The sequence below is a fragment of the Loxodonta africana genome, chromosome 12, assembly GCF_030014295.1.
Source record: "Loxodonta africana isolate mLoxAfr1 chromosome 12, mLoxAfr1.hap2, whole genome shotgun sequence".
NCBI lineage: Eukaryota > Metazoa > Chordata > Mammalia > Proboscidea > Elephantidae > Loxodonta > Loxodonta africana.
The window spans coordinates 38,935,753-38,948,006 of record NC_087353.1 but is presented as its reverse complement, the minus strand read 5'-3'; the positions used below and the strand labels follow the sequence as shown (position 1 = coordinate 38,948,006).

At 47.9% G+C, this 12,254-nt stretch overlaps 1 protein-coding gene across 4 annotated transcripts in view; it reads right to left on the bottom strand.

The window, feature by feature from the left end:
* EFR3B (EFR3 homolog B) overlaps nucleotides 1–12,254 on the bottom strand; it is a 114,127-nt gene that overhangs the window by 6,971 nt on the left and 94,902 nt on the right. For all 4 annotated transcript variants that reach the window (XM_064295116.1, XM_064295117.1, XM_064295118.1 and 1 more), the window contains exons 14-21: nucleotides 11,889–11,964; nucleotides 11,260–11,421; nucleotides 9,666–9,797; nucleotides 7,737–7,804; nucleotides 6,653–6,780; nucleotides 5,564–5,655; nucleotides 2,791–2,839; nucleotides 1,685–1,791 (exon numbers count right to left, since the gene is read on the bottom strand). In XM_064295116.1, coding sequence (XP_064151186.1) covers nucleotides 1,685–1,791; nucleotides 2,791–2,839; nucleotides 5,564–5,655; nucleotides 6,653–6,780; nucleotides 7,737–7,804; nucleotides 9,666–9,797; nucleotides 11,260–11,421; nucleotides 11,889–11,964 — 814 coding nt within the window. The remainder of the gene's footprint in view (nucleotides 1–1,684; nucleotides 1,792–2,790; nucleotides 2,840–5,563; nucleotides 5,656–6,652; nucleotides 6,781–7,736; nucleotides 7,805–9,665; nucleotides 9,798–11,259; nucleotides 11,422–11,888; nucleotides 11,965–12,254) is intronic.

The following is a 12,254-nucleotide window of genomic DNA, read 5'->3' as shown; positions in this document are numbered from 1 at the left end:
CAGGTGGAGCCACCCAGCAAAGGTCTGCTGGGAAAGGACAGAGGGCAGGGACAGCAGGGAGGCCTTCAGCAGGCAGCTCCTGGATGCAGGGCAACAGGATCTGCTGGGCTAGAAGTCAGGAGGCTCGGAGCTAGTTCCAGCTCTCTGCTTAACTCACAAGGAGCAGCTTTGCAAAAACTGGCAGGTTAGACAAGATGACCTCCAAGTCTGTGAACACAGTGAGATTGTGTATGTGTTCAGTGACTAGGCCTCAAATCCCAGCTCATGAAATGAGCAGCATCTATCTCCCAAGATGGGTTGACAGGATAATATAGGCCCAGGAAAATCTATATATTACACACGCACACACACACAAACACACACACACACGTGTGTGTGTGCACAAGTTCGCATATAAATATGAGTCCCTATGTGGTTGGTACAAATGGTGACTGTGTGTAAGAGTCCCTGTGTGGTTGGTACAAATGGTCAGTGTGGTTGGCTGCTAACCAAAAGGTTGGAGGTTTGAGTCTACCCCGAGGTGCCTTGGAAGAAAGGCCTGGCAATCTATTTCCAAAAATCAGCCACTGAAAACCCTACTGAGCACAGTTGTACTGTGACACACATGGAGTTGCCATGAGTCAGAATCAACTCAATGGCAACTGGATTAATTTTTGGTTTATACTTACATTTATATCAAATATAAAAATTCAAATTATGTAACTTGAATCATTTTATTCAATTATTTCCTTCAATAAAAATTGTACATGATTTAAATTTTTACTGAAAGAAAAAGTATAATAAAATATGAGTTATTTGCAGATTTTGAAGGTTTACAATTATATTTCATTATTATTAAGATTGACATTGTACCCAACAAATTCAAGAAATGTTTCTGCTCCCCCCTTAATTCCAGGTATGAGCCTTCATTTCTACTTGTCCTGCTGCCTCTCTTTCAAATCTCTTTTCCAAGCCCTCCCTGCCAGGCCCCCTTCCTTGGAGGCTGGCCCTGTGGCAAACATTGTCTGTCCTCTGTCTTGGCCCTTCCGCCTTCACTCATCAAGTGGGGCACCTGCCTCTCAGAGTTCTCAAGACAGTGAAATAAGTTAGTTAATGTAGAATGCTATGGCTCACAGTAAGCGCGATGTAAGTCAGGAGCCCTGGTGGCACAGTGGTTAAAGTGCTCAGCTGCTAACCAAAAGGTGGACGGTTCCAACACATAAGCTGCTTTGCAGGAGACAGATGTGGCAGTCTGCCTCATAAAGATTTACAGCCTTGGGAACCTGGTGAGGCAGTTCTACTCTGTCCTACAGGGTCACTGTGAGTCAGAATTGACTTGATGGCACTGGGTTTGTTTTATTTTTTTTATTATGATTATAGGAAGCCCTGGTGGTACAGTGGTTAAGCACTCGGCTGCTAACTAACAGGTTGGTGGTTCGAACCCACCAGCGGCTCTGCAAGTGAAAGATGTGGCAGTCTGCTTGTGTGAAGATTATAGAATTATATGTCTGAGTCTTTTGGATCATGGGGGAGCAATGTTGTGCCAAGGCTTTGGGGAAGACCCTGGTGGGGCAACAGTGGAGCTCTGTGTCTTGAAATCTAAACCTTAATTCCCAGGGACAAAAGTGTCCAGATCTAGAAACTCAGCCTTGCCTTGGACCTAAATCTGGTCCCTAAGGTCTCATACCTTTTGTGCCTCACTTACCCGGGCCCCACAGTGTGCTGCAATCTCCTCAAAGGGGGCCTTCTGGAACTTCTCCACCACTTGTCGACGCCGTTCTCGTTCCTGCTCCTCAACCGCCACGCTGTCCACTGCAGCACAGAGAATGGGTTAGCCCTTAGGTCCTGCCCTCTGCTGACCAGTAGGAGATGGGGGCATGGAAGGCTGTGATGCCCTCCTTCAGCACAGGAAGGGCCTTTTCTTGACACTTTCCAAGGGTTTGACACTCTTTCTCATATAACAGTTAGAGAATTAGTTATGTGAACCCCTAAAGCTGAGGTTTTAAAGCCTCAAGTAACTGCTCTGCCACAAAGACTCTTAAATGGAAGTTTATGGAACAGGTGGTCCCGGGAATATGCAGGGGTAACTTGAAAGGGGGCATCAACAATGGAAGAACTGGGTAGACCACAAAAGGTAACACATGAACTCCTACGACAGCACAGTCTGAGGACATTTAGTTTTGGGGTTCTACACATTCCACCTGATATGCCAAATGAGTTACCAAAAAAAAGAAAGTCAAATATGTTCATCACACTCTGTTTAAGAAAGCTGAGAAATAGTATTATCAATAACAACTGAAATAAAAAAGTTTTAGCACTTAAAGGCATAATTTAACAGTTGTCAAAAATAGTCTCTTATTTGGAATACACTGTTGTCCAATAATTCTGATAAATGAAGTAATACTGCATTTTAAACTCTATCGCCATGAATATTAATATAACAGTTTTCATTGGACAGCTTACTCTTTTGAATCACACTGGACCATAAAATAGTCAAAATATTTATACAAAATTGCTTTTGACTTATCTGACTGACTGCAACTCTCCACTGATTATTTTTAAGGGCAACTGTCATGGTGGAGAAACGATTGTCTGATAGAGGATACACAGGGCAACGTTACTTGGCCCCATTTGGAGAGCGTGGACTTTTCATGATTGCTTTGGCAGTTGTGATGAGTTTAGAGGAAGCCACTAGCTTATCCTTCACATCTGTGCTGAATCACAGTTGGGAGATCAGCAGGTCAGCCACTAGCACTCCCCAAGATGCAGCCCCCTCCTCCCTAACAGAAGTCCCTCCAGGCTCCAACTTACCAATGGCTTTCTTGAGAGTCTCATAGGTGATCTCCTCAGCAGGCACTCGCTAAGAGAGAGGGGACAGAAATGCTCAGAAAGGTGGAGAAGGAGAAGAAGCAGCCTTGGCTTCATCTGGCAGCCCCTTTACTTCTCAAGAGAATGTCTTCAGTGGGGACCTTGTCAGAAACTACTTCAGGCCAACCACATTTCTTACCAGGGTCTCTGGAAGCTCCCTAAGCAGGCATAGAACCATCAATTCTCCATCAGATGTGGACTCAGAAATGAGTTTCAAGTCTCACCTACATAAACCCACTGCCCGCCCTTCTCCCCTAAGCTTGTCCCATCAAACCCCATGGGAGGAAAACACTGTGTAATTAAAACAAATCTTCGAAGAATGTAACGGAAAACGTTGGAAGTGGAGGCAGTTTATAAATACATCACATACAAATTTTAATAACTGAGTAATATTTTTGAAGACTGATGATATTATATTATCTACTGATGTGACTTAAGTTTTTAATAAAAGTGAGAAATGGAAGATTAAAATCAACGTGCTCTCCACTGCTGAGGTTGGTCTGAGAACCTGGGTTACAGGACCTCAGTCTTCCACAAAGCCTACAAAAGGAAGTAGAAACAATAAAACTGAAACAAGTCAATTCCATGGATGACTGGACTTCAGTCAGATGCTGAAGAGAGTTGGGACTACATGCCAGCAATTCCCCGTGAGCCTGTGAGCTCCTGGAGACAAGGCTTTCCTCAGTGTTCTCAATCACTGAAACATAATATTTAGTGAAAGATGCAGATACAAAAGAGAATGACTCGTTTACATAAAGTTCAAGAAATGACATGTGTCAGAATAGTGGCTTCTTTTGCAGAGGGGGCTCCTGGGTGATGACAGTGCTCTATTCCCTGAGCTGGGTATGATTACTTGGGTATGTTCACTTTGTGGAGATTCATTGAGCTGTATGATTTGATTTGTGCACCTCTTATATATTGGTGCTCAGTAAATGTTTTGAGAGGGAAAGGACAAAGTTGTAGGTATGGGATAAAATTATTCCACACATATTAAGTGTGCATGGGCTATGTGTGGGACTCTGGGCTAGTCACTCGGCAGAAATGGCAAACTTTGTTAGCAGGGGAATTACATGCAAGACAGAGCTATGCTGAAATAAATATGATTCACTCTGAGAGTTCATCCTGTACACCCATCCATCCACCTACTGTCAGAGCACCTGCCAACGTCAGATATTCACACGTTAAGTACTGGAGTTGTGTGGTGGCAACAGTCCAGAAAAAGAAAGAACACCATGGACTTGGTTAGGTGGAGGGAATGGACCATGAGCTTGGCATTGAAGAACAGGAGGACTCAGAGACTCAAGGTGGAGAGGAAGGGTGATTCAAACTTGGGATTCTATATTAGCGAAGATGTGGCAATGGAAATGGGCAGAGCACGGGGGAGGTTGTGAGGAGACCAGTCCTAGTGGGACAGTGGATGCATGACAGAGAGGAGGGTCTAAGCCGACCCTTGAAGAGGGGAAGGAAACAGTATTTGTTGATCCAGGAGGCTGGTTTACTCCCCAATTCCTGAGGCTCTCTTAACTCTTGGGAAGGGAGAATCATCTCTACTGGGGAAGAGGGCAGAAAACTAAATAGTCAACCCTGAGGCCCCAGAATATCTGAGGTTCATAGCCTTTTAGAGCTGGAAGGGCCTTGAAGGGCACTCCATTCAACCTCCTCATTTACTTGTTGAACGGTCCTGGACTGAGGTCTGTGCCAATAAATGAAGAATTGTTAAAGTGGTTGAGGGCATGGCTAGAAGGAGGCTTGTTCTCGACCCCAGAGACTTTTCCTTGTGCCCACCACACCAAGGGGAAGGCTCTGTGCCGAGGCCACCCCTCACCGTTAAATCAGCCTACTAGACACAGAAATTCGGGAAATGCCAGACTGTCCGCACTCTGCGCCAAGGGACTATTTGAGTCTTCCTGCCCCAGTCTACCCAGATGTGCATCCTTCTCACTTCCTGCTGAGGCTCCCTGCACCTCTGTCAATTCTGTTAACTGGAGCAATCACCATCATTAAAAAATCAAACCGTAAAATATCTTGTTCCTTCAACTCCCCTCATGATCCTCTTCTTCCTCCCCCCACCTCCTCTCCCATTTCTTTCTCATTTGGGGTGGCGGGGGGCGGGGGTGGTGGAAGTGGGAAGCTTTGTATTTCCACTGTGATTCCTTATTTCCCCTTACTCATAGGTATACCCGGTTTATTTTCTGAGGCAAAAGAAATGAGACAATGTTAGGGGAGATATCACATGTTAACGTGAACAGAAGTTAGATATTCATAGCCCTCAAGACAGAATGGAAGGGAGATCTTTAAGGCACTGCTGTGGTTTTCACTAAAATAAAAAAGTACCTCTATTGATTCACCTGGAAAAAAAAAATTCTCACCCTCACCTCTCCTGTTAAGCCTTCCAATTTCCCACTTGGAGCATGCCTGCCTGCTTGCGTTGCTGAATAGGGAGTGGCTACCAGCAAATCTTTCGAGAGTGATTGTCATGACATCCTTGTGAGGGTGGGGGCACATTTCCAGGTGGAAAAGTCTATGATACATATGATGTGAGTCAGTAAGAAAACAGGCCTTACTTGAGACAGATCACTTTTCATGCAAACGTAAATGCTTCGTGCAGTTAAGGAGTCCTGAGCACCAAGTATCTTACTGCACAGGAGGCAGGAGCCAGTCCCCCTCTGGGGAATCTGGCTTTACTGGGGCGGAGTGTAAAGAATAGGAGACTCACTTCCTCTTTTTCTGGGCTGTTCCTTGATTCCACCTCCACCTGCAGGGAAATGGTTTCTCCAATGCTCTTTCTCTTGGATAAACGATCTTCATCTGGAAAAGACAAATTCCAGACCTTAGGGTTCCCAGCTCTTGGGGAGCAAGATGGAGAGCCTCCAGTCCTGTTTCCTATCCTCCATCTCTGCTTGGCCCACAGCTGTCGGTGCTTCATGCACACTAGCCATACCTGAGAACTCAAATATGCCCTGGGTCATCTTTGCCTATTTAGGGTGAAGATTTTGAAGTCATTGATAAGTGCAAAGAAACTGCTTATGACCAGACAACATATCTCAACTTGTAGGGAGCCTCATTTGCTAGTAGCATCAGTAGCTGTCACTTGTGGAGCATTTACAAAGTGCTCCTGCCTTCAGTATTTCATGCACCCCTCACATCAGCCCTCTAAAAAAAAAGAATTTTTTTTTTCTTTTTTTTTTTCTAAGGCAGGTAGTATTGCTGTCCCTCTTTTACAGTCAAGGGAAATGAAACTCAGAGACACTAAGGGACTCGTCTAAGATTATTCGGGCAGTTAGTTGCAGAGGGAGTCCCTGGGTGATGCAAATGCTTAACACTGTTAACTGAAAGGCTAGAGGTTCAAGGCCACCCAGAAGTATTTTGAACGAAAGGCCTGGTTATCTACTTCTGAAACATTAACCAGCGAAAACCTTATGGAGCACAGTTCTACTCTGATACACATGGGGTCACCGTGAGTTGGAAGAGACTCCATGGTAACTAGTACAAATTGCTGAAAGGTTTCAAGCTGGGTCTCTGATTCTGTAGCCCATGGATGCTCTTTCCACTGCAATGGGGCCTCTCTCATCCACAGGCCAGGCTATCTTATGGACCAGTTACCTCCAAGGATCCTGAAGTGAGGAGAAGACATAGGGAAATCGAGAGGATCTCACCATGGGTTTCCACTATGCCTTTCAGCTCCTGTGTGACATCCAAGGTACCATGGAAGACCATGGAAGCACCTACAAGTTCCTTACACTCAGGCCCTTACCCTGCCAGGAAAAGGTAGGGGCAGGGTTGGGAGTCCCTACACAGCCCCTACCTGTCAGCTGAGGGATGTAGGGCATGCAGAGCCTGTCTGAATTGTATCCACTACCCCCCAGGACTTCGCTGATCTTGCTCTGGCGGAAGAGGAACTCGGTCACCACTCCATCAAGGTTTTGAGACAGCCTGGACACAAAGGAGGGAAGAGGCAAGTGAGGAGCGTGGGCAACTAGAACAACTTCCTGATGACTTTCCTTATGACAAAAGTAACATATTATACAAAATGACAGAGAAGCAAAAAGAAAGAAAAAAATCACTCACAGCCCAGCTTCCAGACGTAACCACGATTTACATTTCTGTGCATAGTGCTTCAGTCCATACATTTATGTGCACACTCCCCCCGCCCCCGCCCCATTCCTGCTCTGTGTTCTGTTTTAGCCATCTAATACGTAGAGAATATTCTCTCACACGAAGTATTCTTCCACATGGATTCTCAGCGATTTACTGTATGACTGGGCCATACATCATTTATACAGCCCACCCCCCGTCGTTGGCATTTTGTTTCTTCAGAGCATCTGTTCCTTGAGTTCCTCTGATGCTGAAGTGATTACCAGCCCACGGACTGCAGCTTGAGAATGCCACTCGGATTTCAGGCAGTGACTTGGCAGGCATCTCCCACGGGTTTGGCCAGCGTTCCCCAGAGGCTGCATTATGCACTCTGCATCCAACACACCACAGGGCGAAGCACCATGCATGAGGTGTGGATTACAGGAGCGTCTGGGGGTTGAACTTCACCCAGGACTTCTGGGTCATGGGCCGGGTCTACTTTCTTTCTTCATTCCATTTATTCGTTGTTGTTGAGCATATACACAGCAAAACATACACCAATTCAGCAACTTCTTCAGGTACAATTCAGTGACATTGATTACATTCTTCAAGTTGTGCAACCATTCTTACCCTCCATTTCCCAGTCATTCCTCCACATGAACAGAAACTCACTGGGGACAGGGTCCACTTTCTGCCCTGGATTCCACAGAGGCCTGAGCCTCTGGTGTCTGGGTGGCCTCTCCTGGCCTCGGCCTCCCACCTCCTTACCAAGCTGCTTGGTGTCTCTTTGACCAGGTCCCAGGTTCGAGCCTCACCTGGGCCTCTCCACAAATACATCCTCAGGAAGCATGTACGGGGCCTCCTTCTTCCGTGCCTCTATTACCTGCAGTTTGGGGGAATCAAACGAGAGGAGCTGGGTCCAGCAGGGAGAGGGAGATGAGAACAAGCAGATGAAAGAGCCCTCCCACCCCTAGTCTCAGCATTCACCCCCTCCCACAACCTGCTTGGTAGAGGACACACAGCTGGGTTTTTTGACTGAGAAATTCAGGTGAACATGAGCCCAGAGCAGCCCGAGAAGCCCCAGCGGCCTGCTAAAGCCATCGCCTTCCGCAACACAAGTGCGTACATGTCCTGATCCAAGGGTCCCTCACTCCTAAGAGGCTGCAGTTCCTGGCTCCTCTGCTCTCTATTTAAACACGTAAATGGCACCGTTTCCCAATCACAATACCCAGGTGCACTGCAAAAACAGCCTGGGCAACAGTGACACCTTGAGCTTTCCTCAATATCCTTTTCAAATTTTTGCAAGAGAGGTGAAAGTCACTGAGATCGTGCTGAAGGGAGAATGGCTGGCCTGCAAGTAGGAGCAGGGGTGGGTCAGCAGGAACACATCTATTTTAAACGAGGAGGATGATGGGCATTGCTTTTCTTGCAGTCTCGTATCAGGCAGAGGCTGCGAAGGCCCGGCCTCCCTTGGGGTGGTCTCTGGTGCAGTGATACAGCTACCTTTCCTGCCCCCCAAGTCAGCCCAGGCCAGCTAAGACCCAGAGATTTTTGTTTTGTTTTGCGGGTGTATTTTAAAGTTATTCCTAGACATCATATCATCTCACCTGCAGTACTTCAGCAGGGGTGACACCGGGCGGGGGGGGGGGGGAGGTGTGACACCAAGATGACCCCAGGGCCCGCAGCAGTGGCAGCATGGGTGGGTGTACTGGGCCACTGGGGGAGGGGTCACAAGGCTGTGGCATCACTAGGGTTGGTGCCATCCCTCACCCATCACCTGCCAGTCAGGGTACGGGTGGCCTGGCTGTAGCACCCACCATTGTGAGAGGAAAAGGGTCTCTGCCTTGGCCAACAGGAGTGGAAGGAGCTGCGGGGAGCCCCAAGGGTGGGGCTGGGAAGGTGTGTGGGGGGGTCACTCCACCCACCAGGGGTGCTCCCGCCAGCAGCCTACCCACCCCAGGAGGGCAGGTATGACACCATGAGTTACCACACTGGGTGACACCAACTCTATGATGCCACTATACTTCAGTATTTTTAAAAAGATCTCTCTGAGACAACTGAGGACGTTTGATTATGAACTGGGTATTAGATAACAGCAAGGATTTACTGTAATTTATTCAGGAATGTCACTAGCATAGGGATCATGTAGGAAAGCGGCTGTATGTTTCTAGACAGGTGCCCTGAAGTACATAACGGTGAAGCGACGTGGCAGCTGGGATTTGTTTCTAAATATCTCAGCAAAGGAAAAGAAAAAGAAGAGGGGAGAGGTGAAGCAAATGTGAGGAAATCTTGGTAACTATTTAATCTGGATGATATATTGGCATTGATTGTTCTACTCACACTACTTTCGTGATGCTTGCACATTTTTATAGCAAAACCGCTTTTTGAAGTAGCCTTAGTCCCACATGCTCTGAGAGTGTGTGTATCTGTCTTCCATGAGCAGGGGAGGGGTAGAAGGGCAGGAAGTAGAGGCAGTGGGCAGCAGGTTCGGAAGGGGTACAGGATACTCCCTGTGCCTGACCTCACCTGCTACGCCATGTCACATCCTAGTTAATCTTTGGGAGAGTCCCACTCACACGAGGAGCAGGAAATGCTGCCCCAGTAACTTCTCGTATGATTACTTCTTACTTTAAACCTTTCTTCGATGACTAAGACTAAGCACAGGGCTAATGTAACCAAGCCAAAGTTGAGTGGGGAAACCCCGAGTTGAGGGAGTGAGGAAAACAAGAGCTGATGGCACGAACCTCGTGGATGTGCTGGCAGAAGGCAGGCACCGTTGTGAGCTGGCTGATGAGGTTCAGGTACGCTGCACCCAGAGCGTAAAGGGCGCAGCGGTTGTACACCGGCAAGTTCTCTTCATTGACCTGGGCCACATCCTATGGCAACACAGAGAGGCCTCCAGAATTTTCAACTGACAAACTCTACTGGTGCCCTACCCTCCACTCAGCCCCTCATCAAACTTCTTTAGAGATGGCTCACTTTTCTAGACTCAGCCTTCCTTAGCATTTGCCCCCATAACTTCCCAGGGGCGAGGAGTCATCCCTGTTAAAGCTAAAGTGAATGGTCCCTAGAGCAACCCATGACGGGGGAGGATCTTAAATACTTAATGAGTATAATGGCAAAGGAATCTCTGGGCCGTGCAAATGGTTAATTTTTTCAGCTGCTAACCAAAAGTTTAGAGGTTTGAGTCCACTCAGAAGTGCCTTAGAAGAAAAGCCTGGGGATCTACTTCTGAAAAACCAGCCATTGAAAACTCCATGGAGGACAGTTCCGCTCTGACTTGATGGCAACTGTTGTTGTTGTTGTTGTTGTTGTATTTATAATGGCAATGACCTCAATTCCTCATTTTTGCAGTTCTGGCTGTAGTGACATTTACTGTCCAAACCCTTATCCCACCACTAGGATGCTGTCTCCTTGCTAAAGACCACCGAAGATTCTTGGAGGCTTGAGATGGCCTGCTAAACTGAGTTCATATGTCAGGTTGAGAAAGTTGTGGGAGTCACCACGGAACAGAGAAGCGAAAGAGTCCCAGTTTCTAGCTCTTGAGGGTGGCAAGAACTAAGAAAACTGTAGCAGCTGGGTTGAACTTGCAGGGCCGGGTGCTGTCAAACAGGTGGCTGAAGACTCTCATCACTGAATTCCCAGGCTTTCTACAATTCAGGACTATGATGCCCCGTTAGCCTCAGGGCCCTGGAGACCCTGGTCATTGAGGTCTGAATGACCCACCCCAGCTCCTGCATCCTTGGGAGTACACTTCCACTGAAGCACACCCAAGAAGTCTACAATCCCCTCTAGTGCCATCCTGACTGCCTTAGAATCACACAGGGCTTGTTAAGCAAACAGGTCCCTGGCTTGGAGACTCTGACTTGAAAGCTCTGGGACAGAACTGGGAGTATGTATTTTTATAAGTGCTCACAGTGATTCTGAAGCATAGCCAGATTTGGGAACCAGAGGGTCTCCAGACAAATAAGTTTGCTTTGGGATCACTCAGGGCTTAAGAGCAGCCTCTGGGGGAATCCTTCGGGTCTCACTCAGTCCCCGGGACACCGCTAAAATACTAGAGTATGAGGCGTGTTTTTGAATGGCCACATTCCTCTGGGTCTCCTTTAGTCTGAGGATGGGCCAAGGCCATGGATGAAGCACACCTCGGTGGTTTCCCGAACAGAACCATGGTTTGGGGTCTCCATCATGGAGGAATAGCCAAGCAAAAGTGTAATACACCTGGGCTCCAAAACAACCTGTAAACAGTTGTTACTTTGTACTGTCATTAGTGCATGACCAGAACAGGCCTCCTCCCCCTGGTCCCGACTCTTGTGTCCTGTCTATGCTGAGGCCCACCTGAACAGCCAGCACCAGGCGGATGAGGTCCACCACTACCTCCTCGTTGGCCAGCTCGATGCTGATGAGTGCCAGCAAGCCATAGAGGGCCTTGTAGTGCTTCTGCATGTTTGTCTCTTCCTTACAGCTCAGGTAGATGTGTCTGTAGAGCTGCTGGGAGTGCTGTAGATAGGGACAGAGGCCAGGCAAGGCCACGTGGGTGGGTGGGGACAGGTGGAACAAGTGAAAAGGGGAGGAAGGCCAATCTGAATGGAGGTGTGTGCCCGCCTTCACCCTCAGGGAGTGGGCGCCTTGCAAGGCTGGCTCCAGTGGAAGGGAGCACATGCTGTGTGCAAGTTTGGGGGCCCCGAATGAAACCGGCAACAAAAGCTGCTGCCCAAATCTAGTTTTAGGAGAAGGACACAGTCTGTGGATCTGGACTGGCTCACCAAGGGTGTTTCTCACCAGCCTTTGTGATGAGCATCGCCCTTGGCTTCACCCTCTGAGGGGCCCGCTGGTCACCCTGCCTAGCATATGCAAAGGGGAGGAGGCAGGTCCTGTGGTTGGCAGTGACTTGGGGGTTGGCAGGTTGGGGTGTATGGGGCCAGGCCTAACTGGGGTTCACTGTGTCCAAGGCTACACTCACTTACCTTCTTCATGAAGACCGTGTCCTGTCGGGAGCACTTGTCCACCTTCAGCTTCAGGACAGAGATGTCGCTGAGGGTACTGGGAGGGGACATGAGGGGCCACCTTAGCCCCTGTGTGAGGACAGCCCTCACACGGTATCACTGGGCTTTTTATTCAACACTGTTAGTTTGTGCCAAAGCCCCTCACTGCTTTAGTTCCCTCCTAGTGCTTTTTTCCCAAGTTCTCAAGTTCTTGTCCTTTTCTCTTAAATCTTAATCCTGATTATTCACTTCCTCATCATATTCCCCCAAATTCCCTTAGTCCCCACTGACAGCCCCACATCTTCTTCCCTCTAGGACCTGCTTTCATCTCCTAAATCTCCAGTCCAC